A 17,657-nucleotide genomic window follows, 5' to 3' on the forward strand; every position below is an offset into this window, starting at 1 on the left:
AGTGATAGTAATAAATTTATTCTGGGATTACCAAAATAACCTAGAGGTGGCGGTTGCCCGGACCTCCTGAGTAAACACCAGCTCCCTCGGGCTGCTTGCTGGCCCTGAGGGACATTCCACGCCGAGTGGGTGGGGAAACTGCATGCCTTGCAAGTTCTAATTGTTACATAACACTTTCTAAAAGGAAGCTCTGACATAGAAGTTAAAACTGGAATGAATTCCTAAGGGGTTAGAAAATCACTTCTTTAACCTTCCTAGGTTGGAAATATTATATAAGAACCTCCCACTGAGTTTTCAAGTGCAACTTGTAAAGAGCTTGGCAGTCGTCTATCACATCCTCACAAGAAGAAAAAAACAATTGAACAATTAAAAATCAACAACTTTTCTTAGATGCGTCAGAGAATTGAGTCACAGGACAAACTGCTGCCCCCCAGATTGGAGAGACAGGCAAATACGGAGGACAAAAGCTTACCGGGAGCAGAGTCCACTCACTGCTGGAGCCAGTACCAGTAGGATCACTTAAACTGATTGATGAGTGGCTGGAGGCTCAGTGTAGACAACCTGGAGAGTTAAAACTCTAGGGGGAGGAGCGGAGCCCTCCCACTTTTGTGCTTTTTATTGCCAGGAGCGCTACCAGTTTCCCAGGGCAAATGGACAAAAATCAGGGCAAAAATCCCCCTCGTGCTTCTTGCAGGGAGAGGTGAAATACACTCATTTTGAAATATGCCCAGAGCATTCAATTCTATTCCTTTTTTTTTTTTTTAAAAAAAGCCTGTCCTCAAGAGATATCAGAGCCTAACCTCCCTTCCGGAAAGCTCCTTCTGCGGCGCCTGTCATCTTTGACGTGGGGGGAGGGGAAAATCCCAGCTCTAGTTTAGGCTTGTCCCAATTTAGGGTGGGAGAAAAGGGTGGATAAAAAAGGCTGAGAAGCACTTGTCAAGGTCACAGCGCAGGAGTACAGGCTCACTAAACGCCTGAGACTAAAGAATAGGACTATATAACTCTTTCCCTCCCCCTACATTACCACGACATGAATCTGGCACGCCTGGATTACCTTGCACATACCAGCCATGAGCGAGTGTAGAGACGAAATATTGCAGCTCTGGCCGTGCAGTATCATCAGTTGGCTCTAGAGCTAGGAGGCACCAACAGCTCTACCACAGTCCCTGAGCTGGGTCTCCTGATCCCTAATGCCACGTCACCTTTGATAAGCTACCTGCAGCCTGCCAAGTTCCACAAACTAAACCCTTCTGCTCGTAGACAGTAGAGACTGAGGAATTGTACCTAGCAACATGACTTTGAATGTAGAAAAAAGCCTGAAGTAATACCTCCAGACCCCTCCAACCCAACCTGCATGGATGGAGCAGATTTCATCTTGACAGGAAAATGTGACATCCCACTGCCTACGGTAGGGACAAGACCCACAATAGTCTGAACTTTGCTGACAGAGCAGTGATGACACAAATACAGGCGTTTTCCCCAAAAGGAACTTGGGAGCATGTCCTGCCTGGCTCAAGCAGACAGAACCAGAAACAAGGGGAAAGGAGGGGAAAACAAGGACTGAGTGGGCTGGGCACAGCCTCTCACCCTTCCCTTGGTGAGCTCTGAAGAGCCTTGTGCACACATATGTGTATCTGTGTGTGCACACGTGAGGGTGTGATAAAAGATTACTTGGCTCACTTGGGAGAGCGTGGTGCTGACAACACCAAGTCAAGGGTTAAGATCTCCTTACCAGTCATCTTTTAAAAAGAAAAATAAAAAAGATTACAAATTTGAATCTGTGTTACTACTAAATACTGTATATATATGCCTTTAGATTATATTTAATGGTTTCAACACCATGTCAATTCTATTATTGACATTAATCTAGCTGATAAAGTTGTTTACATTGTAAAAATATATTATTTTTGCCATAGGACTTAACAAAAGTATTTTCTCACTTATAATGTAGCCCCTATACGTTACCATGTGTCCTTAACTGGCACTCATGAATTTTTTTTTTTTTCTCACTGTGAGTTGATCTCTGCTGTATCAGAAATACTAATTGAAGCCATAATAGAGGCTTCTCTCTCCAAAGAAAGAGTTTAGATAAGGAAGACACAGCTGTGTGAGCAGAGTCTAGCAGAGATCCTCATTCATAGATCATATATGTAAAATCAGAAGTGGGGTGGGGGGAGGAGAGGCAAGAGGTCAAAGATAATAAAAAGCATGGGGTTTGAAAAGATGAGGGGTTGAACAACTTTAAAGGGGCAGCTCATTTGTTTTGTCATGTAGAATAAGAGCTGAGAAATGACCATATGGCTTGCTTTTGAAGTTCGTTCTAATAGAGAGAGGGGACAGAGGTTGGCTTACATAAGAGTGCATGAGGTGAGAGGTTGCAACATTGCCAGGGCCACCAGGGTGCATAACACAGCCTCCAAACAACTGTCTAGGGAGAGAAAGAAAGAAGACTAGCAGGAACCAATACTAGGCAATAAAGAGGGGCTCTGCCCACTTCCCACACAGAGAAATCCAGGGCACAGGTACAATTCTAGGATCTGAGTGTCATAACCCCTGGAAAAGAATCCAGGAAAAATGGGTGTGGGGAGACTAAAGGCATTTTCTGCTGCCCCAAATGTCTCTGCATTCTGGTATGGGCTTGAATTATACTGGGTGGGAGTAAACATCTAGGAAAAATCTAGAAATGCAGTTGTCATTATTTTTGTGGAGATAAGAGGTGTCTCCAAACTCGGCGATCCTCAACTCACCCCCCCCCCCCTGATCCCAGAGAACCCACCTGCGCTCATGAGTGTCTCTTCCCAGAGTTAATCAGTGACCAGTCAGAAAAAGTACTCCGAGAGCCAGGCAAATGGACCAAAGGTAGCTGGGTGAAAGGTGACAGGGCAGCCCTTTCTAAGGAAACACCCACCCTAACACAGATTGCAACAAATCTCTGAGTACTGCAAGGTGGCTTAACCAGGATTGGGTAGGTTTTAGGGTAGAATAATTTCAGAAAGAAACGAGGTGTGATCTAAAGGAGAAAATTCTTTTTTATTTTCATTCCAAGTATCAAACTTCCATACAAATAGACTGCAAGAGTCAAATAGGTTATGATAAGGAGATAATGTAATAATTTTAATTAGCTAAAAAGTTATTCACAATTACTTTACCGACCGGCTGCCCCCCTAAAAAACATAATTACTGAAGAAGATGCCCTTGTGCTCTGACTTCCTGTATCATAATTGACTGGAATCAAATACTTTCTGCATATTCAAGTTCTCCCTATATTTACAAATGAAGTATATTAGTTATTAGGGTCCTCCAGAGAAACAGAACCAATGGCATATATATATATGTACACATATACATATATAATATATATTATAAGATCACACAATTATGGAGGCTGAGAAATCCTACAATCTGCCATCTGCAAGCTATAGATGCAGGAAAGCCAGTGAGGTAATTCGAAGGCCTGAGAACCAGTGAGCTGGTGGTGTGGATAACAATCCAGGTATGAAGACCTGAGAACCAGGAGCACTGAGGACAGGAGATTTATGTCCCAGCTCAAGCAATCAGGCAGAAAATGAATTCAACCTTCCTCTGCTTTTTTGTTTCAATCAGGCCCTCAAGGGATTGGGTGATACCCACAGATGTTGGGGAGGGCCATCTCCTTTATTCAGTTCACTAATTCAACTGCTAATCTCTTCCAGAAATACTCTCACAGATACACACAGAAACAATGTTTAACCAACTATCAGGGCATCCCAGGGCTCAGTCAAACTGACATAAAATAAACCATCACATTTTGGAAACAACATTTGCATTTCTTAGAGTAGTTACTGCAAAAAAATTTTTCTAAGCCCTCCTCCCATTTAAATATAAGTTCCACTATACATATACATACTTATATATACTTAAATGCACATACATGGAAGACGAATGCAGCTTCCACAAATGACTTTGTGCTATACCACATATGCAAAATGTAAAATTTGCAGACACACCCATTGCTTTTCAAATTTTCTTAAATTTAATCATTGTTTCACTAACTTTATGACATCTCTTCTAAACAGACAACAAGGGCTTTCTTTTTTTTTCTCCCTCTCTGTGCCAGGCTAATCCCGAAAGGACCCTGGTGAAGAAGATCATTGCAATTTCCCAGGTCCCTGCCCTAAGCGTGGAGGGTCCTTCTCAAACACTCTTCCATACAGAGCCATAACTAAGACAGGCAAAGGGGCTCCACTTCGGCCCCTTAGACGTCCATCTCTTGAAACCTGATCAAAGAAAGCAAAGAATTAATTCCAATGCAGAGCCTGGTCTCCAGCACAGAGGTCTGCTCCAGCAACATCACTCCTAAAGCAGTGCAGAATAGCAAAAAGCACATAGTATACGGTGTCAAAAGACCCAGATTCATGTTTCAGGTCTAATCACAGAGGGACTTTGGGTGAAAGTGCAGCAAATAAATCTATTGCACAGATGTACAAATAAGATAGTGTATAAGAAAGTGTTCTTTAAACTAGGGAAACACTATACAAAGTATTAATTTATACTGTCATTACACTAACTTCTCAAAATAACATACCCATAAAATAATTTGTGGATGCATTATTTAATATACTTTACTTGAATCTTCCATACCTTGCAAAGGAAAGGAACATGAGTTGCCCTAATCAGCAGTCAATATCTTTATCTTAATTTCTCAATGTGTTCACTGTTGCCTTGGATCTCAACATCACATTTATGTAGGAAAATTCTCCATCACTGCCTCAAGACAATCTAGAACCACAACTTGTGTTTCATGTCATAGTTTCCGCATGTTTTTAAAGCATCTCTTGTAGAATGTGAGCCACGACCTTGCAATACTGTCTCATTGTTTAAAAAATTCTCTCTATGCCACTCTACCACATCTGTTCAAATAACTTTATCATCCTGAAAACCTCCTACCTCATAATGTCTTTCAGGGGCAAGCTGACTCCCACTTAGAATGAGCTGCGGGAAAACATAACTGGTTCCAAATGTGCCACTGAGGGAGAATTCTTCAAACTTGGTAAAAACTGACCCCACTGGCTGCCCACAAGTTCTCAGGTCAGTGGTTTGACACTTCAGTAATGTGCACACCTACGTAGGAAAAGAAAAGAGAAGTAGTCAGAAAACTCAGCTAAATAATACAATTTCAAAGAATAAAGGAATATTTAAGTTGCCTCAAACTTTTTTTTCAAACTGCAGGTTACAACTTATTAATGATTCATAAAATCAATTTAGTGGGTTAGGATTTGCTCTTTTTTAAAAAATAAAGCCAAATGGAATAGACTAGAATTTTAAAAATCAGAATGCATTGCGTATGATTGTAGCTATTTCTAATTCTAATTTGAATGATTTCATAAACTGTTTCAGTTAAATAACTCAGTCTCACATCCACTTAGGTATATTGTCATGAGGTAAAATATCCTTCTTACTCTGGACTTCAGTTGAAGATGGTTTGAAAAACACTGCTATAGGCCGATCCCGTGGCGCACTCGGGAGAGTGCAGCGCTGGGAGCGCGGCGACACTCCCGTCGCGGGTTCGGATCCTATATGGGACTGGCCGGTGCACTCACTGGCTGAGTGCTGGTCACGAAAAAGACCAAAAAAAAAAAAAAAAAAAAAAAGAAAAACACTGCTATAAAGTAACCTTATGAAAAAAGAGAATACACAGAAGTTGCATCTTTTTAAACTTGACCCTGGCCTGCTGAGAGTTAACAAAAGTGCTTTATATTTTTACCTTACATCCAAGAGAACTAATTCTGTTCTTTCTGGGACTGAACAAATAAAGTGCTTGGGGAGGGGCAAGGAATTCAATGATAAACATAACATTATACCAATTAACAGAATCCAACACAATTTTTAAAGAAAAGCAATGCTGACCTAAAAGAAAAACTAATAATAAGATCATTCTAACACATTTAAGCATTTCTACCTGTAAGTAATATTGGCCTTCTACTGTGTGCAGTCCATCAAAAGCACCTAGTGCATAGACCTCATCTGTTCGCTTCTCAGACATCTTGTAAGTCAAGTGACAACACAGGTCTTTCTGGCACACTGTGTAATTTCCTGTGTTTCTCTTAAGCTCGGTGAAGGTGAACTCATCAAAATAAATCAGCCCTGGAAAATGTGACTGCTCAGACGAGAATGGCTTCATACTTTCAGCATATGCACCCCAGTCAACAACTGCAGGATAGGTGGGTTCACGGCGAGGCCGAGACTTCAATTCTGAGAGCATCAGCTGACCACTCTCTGTTTCCATGTCATAGTGATATACCTTGACTGCTTCTGGGGCATAGATACCACTCCCTACAGGCAACAAGAAACACAAACATTGGTTTCAACTTTTTTATGGTGACAAACCAATAGATTTATTCCCGTGTGAAATTAAAGTTATTAAAGCATAAGCATTTTCAAAATAGTTTAAGAGACAGCTGTTACATTGCTATAAGGTCTGATTTGACTCCGTGTCCTCCATAAAGTATTGTTTGTACTGAAATTATCATTAGATGTGAAGGGCTTCTCTTTTTTTTCTTTTCTTTTTTTACTTTAATCATTTTTAAGCCAACTTAACAACAAATGAGAAAATTCCCCAAACATGAAGAATAATTTTAGCTCTCCACTGACCTACTGAATTTATTTGTGTTTGAGATTCTTCACCTGCATCAATGATTTACAAAGCAGTAAGGAGGGGAGCTTGCATTACTTTGAACATGGATATGATAAAGGATAAACTCTGAAAACCTGATTAAGTCTGAAGTGATTTTCTCATCTCAACAACAAGATATACTTCAATATTACTGATGGATGCTGGCTGAGAAGTTCCTTAGATCTGGCTTTGATTTTTATGTGACTTGACTTCTCTCTATCTCCAATTTCCCTTCATGTAAAACTGAGATAATAACTTTCACCTCCTTTGCTCACAAGGATGATGTTTCTCAAGCAGAAACTCATGCTACTATTAATTTTGTGATATTAGCATTAATAAGAAAATCATTAAAGAAAAATATGGCTTGAAAATCAATGAAGACTTCCTCAGACTGTCACTGCCAATTGGTGCATGACCAGCATGAGTTACCTGTCATGTGCATGCTGGTGTTGTGGGTATTTGCAGCAAGCAGATTGACTCCCATGGCTCTGGCCCATGCAGAATGGAATGGAACAGCCGAGAGAAGGGGCAGCGTGTTGTACCACGCTGTGGGGTAGATAACACTGTCGACTTGAAACTTGTCCACCACCACCACAGCTGGGTCATGAGAAAAAATGTCAAAGCAAGTGAAAATTCCAAACTTCCCAAAGGGAGTGTCAAAAGTCTCAACTTCTGATGTTTTGGGGAAATCAAATTGAATTTCAGGTGCAAAAAGATTGTACTGTTAACAAAAAGCAAAGAAAGGGAAAATTAATAAGAAAAGTGCTAAAGAGATGTGATCAATCCCCATAAAATCTTTCCTCCTATGTGCATTGACAAGTGTGTTTAAAACTGTTACACATAAATTTGCATAAATTGTGCTCACTATGGCATTATGTATGAGTTTTCTTACTGTGACATTAATCAATAAACTTCATTTTTCCACAACCAATTAATGAAATCATATCTACAAATGATAATTAAAATGTGAATATTTCTATCTTGAAATCACAGGTTGAAATCTCGAATCTTAAAATTTTCAGACTTTTTTTCCCTGTATTCTTTAAAAATCAACAGCACTGCCCATGTGACCTCTAACATATCTTCATAAAATAAACTTTGTTGGTTCCAGTCAAGATGGCGGAGTAGTCGGTTCCTGGTGTCGCTCTCTCCCACAGAGCGACCAATTTGCAGCTATTGAGGAGCAGTGACAGAGGACCCGAGATCTGCACTGGAGCAGACGGGAGCCGCCGGCTGTGGGGTGCCAAATCAGGTTGTTCCCCATTCTGGAGAGAGACTTTAGAGCTTCTGGGCGCACACACCTCAAGCCTGCCAGGCCAGAGAAGGCAGGCAGGGTGGGACTTCTGGCCCAGTCAGTCCATCCCCACCTCTGAGAGTGACTTAACAGGCTCTGAGCCACCACACCCGGAGCCAGCTGAGCCAGAGAAGGCAGGTGGGGCAGAACTTCTGGCCCAGGCTGTCCTGCCACTGGGAGAGACTTAGCTTCAAGCCTCCCACACCTTGAGCCAGCCCATCCAGAGAAGGCAGGCCAAGTGGGACTTCTGGCCCAGGCAGTCCTGCCACTGGGAGAGACTTAGCCTCAAGCCTCCCATACCTTGAGCCAGCCCATCCAGAGAAGGCAGGCTGAGTGGGACTTCTGGCCCAGGCTAGTTTCTGCTGCCCAGAAGCAGCAGTCTCTTCAGGATCCAAGCCAGACATCAGGGTGAAACAAGTGGACTGTGATACCCCTGGCCACAATAACAAAACACCAAAGGAAAGATACCAGCAATATGAAAAATCAAGAAAGTACATCACCACCAAAGGAAATTAATAACTCTCAAGCACTAGATCCTATAGAACAGGAAGTCTTTGAAATGACAGACAAGGAATTTAGAGTAACTATTGCAAGGAAACTAGATGAGATACAAGAAAACTCAGTTAAACAACACAATGAAATGAGAAAAAATACACAGGATCTGAAAGAAGAAATGTACAAAGAAATCAATGCCTGGAAAAAGAATGTAACTGAGATTGTAGAGCTGAAGAATTCATTCAGTGAAATAAAAAGCACAACAGAGAGTTTAACCAGCAGACTTGAACAAGCAGAAGAGGGAATTTCTGACCTTGTAGAGAGGCTGTTTGAATTATCACAGGTAGACCAGATAAAAGAAAAAAGAGTCCAAAAAATTGAAGAGAATCTGAGAGAGACAACTGACAACCTTAAGTGCTCAAATATCCAAATCATGGGTATTCCAGAAGGGGAGTAAAAAGGAAGTGGCACTGAAAACATATTCAATGAAATAATAGCAGAAAATTTTCCAGGTATAGGGAAAGTCACAGATCTCCAGATTCAGAAAGCCCAAAGATCACCAAACACATTCAACCCAAAAAGGTCCTCTCCAAGACATGAGATAATCAAACTGACAAAACTCAAAGACAAAGGGAGAATCTTAAAAGCTGCAAGAGAGAAGCAGCAAGCCACCTAAAAGGGAGCCCCAATCAGAATAACATCAGACTTTTCATCAGAAACCCTAAAAGCCAGAAAAGAATGGGATGATATATTCACAACACTGAAGGACAAAAATTGCCAGCCAAGAATACTTTACCCAGCAGGGCTATCCTTCTGAAATAAAGGACAAATAGTATATTTCTCAAACAAAAACTATGGGAGCTCATTACCACATGACCAGCCTACAAGAAATTCTCAAGGAAGTACTGGGTTTGATACCACAAAAGCAATCATCACTGCCATGAATATGCAAGAAAGAACAATACCTACCAGCAAAACAAAAATGCTAACAAAAGAGAAAAAAATAGTTTATCAGCCAAAGAAACCAACAAATACAGAAGACAAACAGAAAATTAGAAAGAAAGGAACAAAAGATACTTAAGACATCTAAACAAAAATCAGTAAAATGCTAGAGTAACTCAACACCTTTCGATAATAACTCTAAATGTAAAGGGATTAAATTCTCCACTCAAAAGACACAGACTGACTGACTGGATTAAAAAGATGGACCCAACAATATGCTGTCTTCAAGAGACTCACTTGGCCCGTAAAGACACACATAGACTAAGAGTGAAAGGATGGAAAAAGATATATCGTGAAAATAGAAATGAAAAACAAGCTGGAGTAGCTATTCTTATATCAGATAAAATAGACTTTAAACCAAAAACCATAAAAAGAGATAAAGAAGGCCATTATATAATGATAAAAGGATTTATTCAACTAGAAGACATAACAATCATAAATATATACACACCCAACATCAGAACAGCCAGATTTATAAAGCAAATGCTATAGACCTAAAGAATGAGATAGACACTAATACCATAATAGCAGGGGACCTGAACACTCACTCTCAATATTGGACAGATCATCTAGGCAAAAAAAAGCAGAGAAACACAAGATCTAAACAATACTTTAAGCCAGATGGACTTGGCAGATATCTACAGAACACTCCATCCAACAACGTCATTCTTCTCATCAGCACATGGAACATTCTCCAGGATAAACCACATGTTAGGTCACAAAGCAAGTCTTAACAAATTCAAAAAAATTGGAATTATTCCATGTATTTTTTTCTGATCACATTGGGTTAAAATTAGAAATCAATAATAAACAAAACTCTGAAAATTATACAAACACATGGAAATTAAACAACATTCTACTTAATGACATGTGGGTCCAAGAAGAAATTAAACAGGAAATCAAAAAATTTCTTGAAACTAATGAAAATAATGACACATCTTACCAAACCCTGTGGGATACTGCAAAAGCTATATCTCGAAAAACAATACCAAAGATCAATGAAACAAAAGGTTGGTTTTTTGAAAAGATAAATTAAATCGACAAACCTTTAGCAAGATTAACTAAGAAAAGAAGAGAGAAGACCCAAATAACAAAAATTAGAAATGAAAAAGGTGACATTACAACTGAGACCTCAGAAATGCAAGGAATCATTTGAGACTACTATAAACATCTATATGCCAGCAAATTTGAAAATCTGGAGGAAATGGATAAATTTCTGGATGCATACAAATTACCAAAACTGAACCAAGAAGATATAGAATATCTGAACAGATCAATAGCAATAAAAGAGACTGAAGCTTTTATCAGAAGGTTCCCAACAAAGAAAAGCACAGGACCGGGTGGGTTCACTGCAGAGTTCTACCAAATCTTCAAAGAAGAACTGATACCAATTCTCTACAAACTGTTTCAAAAGATTGAAACAGAGACCATTCTCCCAAATTCATTCTATGAGGCAAACATTACCCTGATACCAAAACCAGAAAAAGATACATCAAAAATAGAAAACTACAGCCCAATATCTTTGATGAATATAGATGCAAAAATCCTCAATAAAATACTAGCTAACAGAATACAGCAACACATACAGAAAATTATACACCACGATTAAGTGCGATTCATCCCAGGGATGCAAGATTGGTTCAACATATGCAAATCAATAAATGTGATACACCACATTAATAAAAGCAAAGACAAAACCACATGATCATCTCTATTGATGCTGAAAAAGCATTTAACAAAATTCAACATCATTTCATGATAAAGAATCTCTACAAGTTAGGAATAGATGGAAAGTATCTCAGCATTATTAAAGTCATATATGATAAGTCCACTGCCAATATCATCCTTAATGGGCAAAAGCTAAAAGCTTTTCCCTTAAAAAACAGGAACTATACAAGGATGCCCACTCTCACCACTCCTATTCAACATAGTATTGGAATTACTAGCCAGAGCAATCAGAGAAGAGAAGGAAATAAAGGGCATCCAGATTGGAAAGGATGAAGTCACGCTGTCCCTTTTTGTGGATGATATGATCCTATATATTGAACAGCCTAAAGCTTCTATAAAAAAAAAAAACTCCTAGAGTTCATAAATGATTTCAGCAAAGTTGCAGGATACAAAATCAACACCCCAAAATCAGTAGCATTTCTATACTCCAACACTGAACATGCATAAAAAGAAATCAAGAAAGCTAACCCATTTACAATAGCCACCAAAAAAAAAAAAAAAAAATGCTTAGGAATAAAGCTGACCAAGGATGTGAAAAATCTCTACGAAGAGAACTATAAACCACTGTTGAGAGAAATTAAAGAGAACACAAGAAGATGGAAAGATACCCCATGCTCTTGGATTGGAAGAATTAACATTGTGAAAATGTCCATACTACCCAAAGTAGAGTTTCCTTGAGAAAAAGCTATAACAAAGGTCTATGAGAGCTGGAAGGATAGATGAACCTTTTGAACCTCTCAGGGACAGACGGCATTTGAAACAAGACCTATTCGTTCTAGGATATATATTTTTTCAGGTACATAAGCAAGGGAATCCCCCCACCTTTTTAAAAAGCCAATTTCAGTTAGGGCTTTGTTTCATTGCAATCAAAAAAAATCTTCATGGAATAATTGGTGGCTTAGTATGAAATGTTAACAAATTGGGCCAAAAAACTAACTCTGGTATTAAATTATAGATGAAACAAAGCATGTCTCCTTTCTCAGAGAATACTAAAGTCTTTGTGAAGTTATTATCACATTCATTTTAATATTCTGCCATATTCTGTTTTATAACTAAATCAAACTCAGAACTCTTTCATGGGATTAAAGTAAATCCCCTTTTCAACTAGAATATAACAATTAAGAGACACAGTTACAACAGTTCTCTCCCTAGTGTTCAACAAACAAACATACATACATACTACAAACAAGCAGAAGAAGTAAATCAAGTTTAACTAAAGCACATGTAATTCTCACCTTATGGTAGCGTGCCACCAGCCTACCCTCAGAATCAAACACCACATCCGTGTTGTATTGGTAACGACCATCAGGAGGACATTGAGGGTCACTGGCATTGCATGGCTTCTTGTCCCCAATATTTGCCACAACATAGATGGAGTTGTCCTTGGCCAGGCAGCTGAGTCTTTCTTGCACTGGTGTGTAGCCAAACCTAATTTAACAGATATTGCCTCAAACTTATATTTTAGTGATTTCTAAAATACCAAAGAGATATTTTATTTGGCTGTTACCTGTAACACAATAACCCCTAGGTCAAGAATGAACAGAAAAGGGCCAAAAACTCAACGTGCAGCAGAGTGCTCATCTTTATGAAAGCTGACCTATTGAAATATGCCAGGCTCCAAACAGCAGTGCAAGACAGAAGCACAGAAAAGAGGGAAGGGGAAGAGGAGGAGGGGAAGAAGCAATGTTTTCTCTTATAAAGAACTCCCAGGAAGGTCAATGAAGGGCTCGAAATTTGGCAGAATCTTCTAATGGGGAGGACTGTTTCTGTAATTCAAGCCGTAATCTTACAAATTTGCTGATATGATGTGTGGCTGGAAGCACAAATGCCAGGTGGCAGTAAACAGTTGGTCCCATGTAGATCATCCTCTCTAGAGAACAAACGTGACATTATGTAGTGGGAATAGAAACAAACAAACAAGCACTTTGATGGCAGGCTTACTCTCCTCATCTGTCAGATGCACGTAACAGCTTCCTTTCTGCCTCATGGGCCTTCATGAAAAATCCTGAGATACGTACAGACATGAAATTGTTTTCAATGTAATGCCAAATCCATCCACGTTGGGGATATTTATCCTAGAAATAAGAAGGGAATGTGACAAGATGACAGCTGGCTTCAAAGATTTCAAGGGTTTAATTAGAAGGAGATGGATCATGTATGTGAACGTTCTATAGAGTACGGAATATAGATGAAAGGAAGTCATAAGCAGGAAGATTTCAGCAGAAAATAAGATAAAAACTTTTAACCAACCAGCCCAGACTGTCAAATAAATGGATTCACTAGTCACCAAAAATATCAGTGTAATACAGCACATCCAAGTCCTCAGAGTCCATTCAGTTAGCATGGCTTATTGGAAATGGTTATTTTAATTTCAGCCATCTAATTACCAATTATGAGACCTAAAAACTCCTTTCTTCTGCCTCATATCTAAAATGCAAATAGTGACACTTACTACGTAAAGTGAGTGAGATAATGTGCATAGTATACCAGGTACAGCTCCTGGGACCAAGTGAGTGCTTGATAAATTAAAAAATGGTTATTTTGGGTTTTGTACTTATACAAAGGCAACCCAAGGTAGTGACGGCTTTATTGCTTTCAGAGGTTGTTCAGATTCTCTCCATATCTTTCAGCCCCTCTGCTCTGATGTTGAGCTAATCTTTGAATAAAAAGGACAGATTAATAATCTACTGACTTAGATCTTTTTTTCCTTCGGAAAAACAGGGAAATACTATCAATATTCATATTCATTAAGATCTTCAACAAGTCTATCATGTACTTTGTTTAGTTTTTCTTTTCTTGGCCAAGTAATTCAGGTTCTTCAGTTTTTCTTATTAGTTTCTCATGAAAAAAGGCCATGGAAGTGCTTGACATGTCAGCATTCTAAGTAGTATTTAAACACACAAGGATGACTACATGGCCCTCTGTTATCTCTTTCAGGGATAAATGTGACTAGGGAAGAAACTGTGACTTTCTATCCAATATTACCATTATATTAAATACTGGATTATCTCCTTTCTATAACACAGAAAGTTTGCCATTTGAATAAGTGTCTGTAAGACTGCATAATGTAAAAGTTTCACCAATCACTTACCTTCAATTTAAAGTAATTCATCTAAGGCTAATTATCAGGTTTATGAATATCTTTTCCCTAGGAAAATCAATTTTATCAGCCCTGCCAAACAGAGTATATTTTAGTATAAGCCTCTCGAATTACAGCAAATAATGATTCTTTTCTATTCTGGAAAAAGCCTTATAAGCAAGTAGATGTTGAGTCATAGTTACACGGTTTCTGTAAACACAGACCATGCAACATTTAGAGAATATTTTGCCAGCGGTGAAAATCCCAGGATAAGGCTTGACTCACATAGCAAAACTCGAATGTTGTAGCATTGGACTTGCCTTTCCAGTCAATATCATCTGGTCAGAATTATTAAAGAAGCTCCTCTTTTTGCACAATGCATGTAGTTCTAAACAGGTGCATGCAAATCTAAATTTGCAAATTAAATTACTTTTTTAATGCATCAATTTCACCATTTAACTTAAGGAATTACATATGAACTTTTAAAAAGTATGTACTTTTTTTTTATAGTTACCTGCACCTAAAGTAATCTATTTCATAGATCTATCTTATTTATTATACATATTTTCTTTAAGAAAGTTATGCCTAAGCTACAGCTACTAATAATTACTAAAATTTCTCTAGGGACAGAAACCAAAGTTCAGACTCAGATCCTTCTGTTAAAAAAAAAAAAAGGTAGTAGTGACAGCTAACATTGGAGAGAGCACTACAGTGCACAGATTCCATGTGTATTTGACTTTTATGTCTACTCTGTAAGACACTTATATCTACTCTGTGAGAGAAAATTTTGTTATCTCTGTGACAGAGTTTGGGTACAGTGTCCCCCACAAAGCTCATGTTGAACTCTGATCCCCAATGTATCAGCGTTTGGAGCTGTTTGGGTCATAGGTGATGGATCCCTTATGAATAGATTAATACCCTCCCTTGGGAGGAGCAGGCAGTGAGCGAGTTCTCATTTTTTTAGTTCCTGTGAGAGCTGGTTGTTTAAAGGACCCTGGCATCTCCCCCCTCTCTCTCTTGCTTCCTCTCGCCTTGTGATCTTGCACCTGCAGGCTGCTCTGCCATTTTCCACCACAAGTAATAGCAGCCTGAGGCCTGCGCCAGATGCAGCTGTCCCAGAATCTTAAGCCAAATAAACTTCTGTTCTTTATAAATTACCCAGTTTCAAGTATTCTGTTATAGTGACATAAAAATAGACTAACACACTCTATTTTACAGATAAATAAACAGAAATGTCAAGCATTTAGGTTACATGCCCCACATCACTCAGCTAGGAGTTGGTAAAATGTGGTTTCAGAAACAATGCGTACTTTTTCAAGTCCTGTGTAATTTCCATTCACCATATTGATTACATTGTAAATGACAGTGATAGCAAAGCTCTTTGGAAACATAGACTCTCTCATCTTTTTTAACATTCCTATGAGGAGGCAGGTATTTATGGATGAACCGACTTACTTGTATTTGGGAACATCGGTCCTAGATATTACAAATTTACCACATTATTGAAACCCAATGAAATACATTTAATTTAAATTTTGTATATAAACAGGCAATTCTTTAAAGAAAACTGCAACAAATAACTAAACAGGCGTTATTATCTCAAGGCACTTGTCAAGCAAGAGACATGCCAGATGACACACATCATGAAACTTTAGAAGCATCTAAGTCCAATGCCATAGACTATTTGTCATCAAAATTACTACTCAGGCTTAGTGAACTTGCTACTGGTATTTTTCTATATCACAATGTTTTGTTCAAGAATTAAAGACATTACCTTTGAGGATCTCTACATGGAATCCAGTTCACTTCAGAGTCTGGTATATCCTCCAGATAAGGGTAAATGCTCTCCCTGGTGAATACCCAACCATAGATTCCATCTTCTGGTGTCACAATGATATGTGCACCCTGCTCAAAAGAAATAGGAGCGAGAAAGTTTCTTGAAAATTCCAAATACCCACACTTTTACCAAGTTGCAAATCTCCTTTTTAATGTCCCAGCCAGTACATAAAAGGCAATACCTGCTTGGCTGCCAGCTTGACTGCTTTCTCCAAAACATCTATATTCTTGTTCATCAGGAATAAAGCTTCTTCTTTTGAAACAGGTGTTTCTGTTCTGTTTGGTAAGATAACAGCATGCTCATACACTGCAGCAATAAAAGTATCCAGTGCACCAACACTCAGGACAAAGAGGGCAGAAATGGCCACACATTTTGGAAAATGTGATATAATCATTACTGAAATTTAGTGATCTTTGAAAAACAAACTCAGATTCTTATATTTTGTATAACTGGAAAAACTTTTACATTAAATCCCTGCCAGAGACTGCTGTTTATATTTTCTCATGAATGTATTGCACAACACAGCACTGAGAAAGGATGTTGTGCAAGAAAACTGACAGCCAGAAGTGCATAACTGCATTGACTCAAATGTGCAGTGCTATTGTTGACACTGTTCAGAGGAAAAGCCAACTCTAAAAGCAGAATTAACCAGCCTACCAGATGAATCCACTTCCATCCAAAACACGCTGGCAGTTGAACTCTATTCCTTTAATAAAATATATATTCTTGGTAAGCCCATACTTCCATTAATAGGGCCAATATTGAACTGTTCTAAAAGGGAGCCACAACAGCAACAATTTGTTGAGAATTTATATACATGGCTGTGACAGACACAAAACAGAGTGTAAGACAAGCCTTAGTTTTAACTGAGGTCGCAAAATGACACAGGAGGGGATATATATACATATGCTAAAGATTGGGCACAATTGTTCATGAAAGATATATACTTGCTAAAGATTGGGCACAATTTTTGCAGTATTAGAGGATATTGGCAGAAACCATGGTTGACAATTTCTCTTGGAAAAACTGCCTAATGGTCTGAAATATTGAAACTTTAGCTGAACACTTCATAATACATAGACAGATTATAACATGTGCTATGGACTGGATGCTCCCCGCCTTCCCCCTGCCCCCGCCAATCTCATTAAAGCTTAAATTGTGTCCTCCAAAGTTCCAGGTATTAGAAACTTGGCCTCCACTGTGGCTGTATTTAGAGGGTGGGAAATCCTACTATGATCATTGAAAGGTGGGGCCTTGAAGAGGCGATTACATTGTAAGGCCATGTCCTAGTTCATATGCAAGGTTCTGAAGGTTTTAAAATGAGAGCAAGTGAGAGTCTCTATCTTTTTGCTTCACTAAATTCACCATGTGATAACCGGAGTTTCTGTAGTCACCACCAGGACAAGGCCCTCACGAAATGTGTTCCCTGGACTTTGGACTTCCCAGACTCCAAAAATGTAAGCAATAGATATTGTTTCCTTATAAATTACCTAGTTCCATGTTTGAACATTGCAAACCTAACATTCTTTTTTTGTGTTGACATGCAGTTTACTTTGTTTATCTTCTACAG

General features: G+C 38.8%; 2 protein-coding genes and 1 long non-coding RNA gene across 5 annotated transcripts in view; 1 reads left to right on the plus strand and 2 right to left on the minus strand.

Moving 5' to 3' along the window:
* LOC134378031 (pantetheinase-like) overlaps window positions 1–1,010 on the minus strand; it is a 34,907-nt gene extending 33,897 nt beyond the window's left edge. Inside the window, exon 1 of the mRNA XM_063096943.1 lies at window positions 473–1,010. The gene's annotated coding sequence lies outside the window, so the exon portion shown is untranslated. The remainder of the gene's footprint in view (window positions 1–472) is intronic.
* The window catches only part of LOC134378035 (uncharacterized), a 79,713-nt gene that overhangs the window by 27,873 nt on the left and 34,183 nt on the right, over window positions 1–17,657 (plus strand). Inside the window, exons 2-3 of one of the 3 annotated variants that reach the window (XR_010023605.1) lie at window positions 4,944–5,067; window positions 6,089–6,907. This is a non-coding gene — a long non-coding RNA (uncharacterized LOC134378035). Of the gene's footprint in view, window positions 1–4,943; window positions 5,190–6,088; window positions 6,908–17,657 lie in introns of those variants that run through there. The other 2 variants (XR_010023606.1, XR_010023604.1) reach the window with 2 other exon arrangements.
* Window positions 4,128–16,481, minus strand: LOC134378029 (vascular non-inflammatory molecule 3-like). The gene is made up of 7 exons (XM_063096941.1): window positions 16,269–16,481; window positions 16,025–16,155; window positions 12,407–12,599; window positions 7,082–7,373; window positions 5,939–6,312; window positions 4,927–5,100; window positions 4,128–4,256 (listed from the first exon to the last, which is right to left on the minus strand). Exons 1-7 carry the CDS (start codon window positions 16,479–16,481, stop codon window positions 4,128–4,130), a joined length of 1,506 nt encoding a protein of 501 aa, XP_062953011.1.

This window comes from Cynocephalus volans, chromosome 5, assembly GCF_027409185.1.
Source record: "Cynocephalus volans isolate mCynVol1 chromosome 5, mCynVol1.pri, whole genome shotgun sequence".
Classification (NCBI taxonomy): Eukaryota; Metazoa; Chordata; class Mammalia; order Dermoptera; family Cynocephalidae; genus Cynocephalus; species Cynocephalus volans.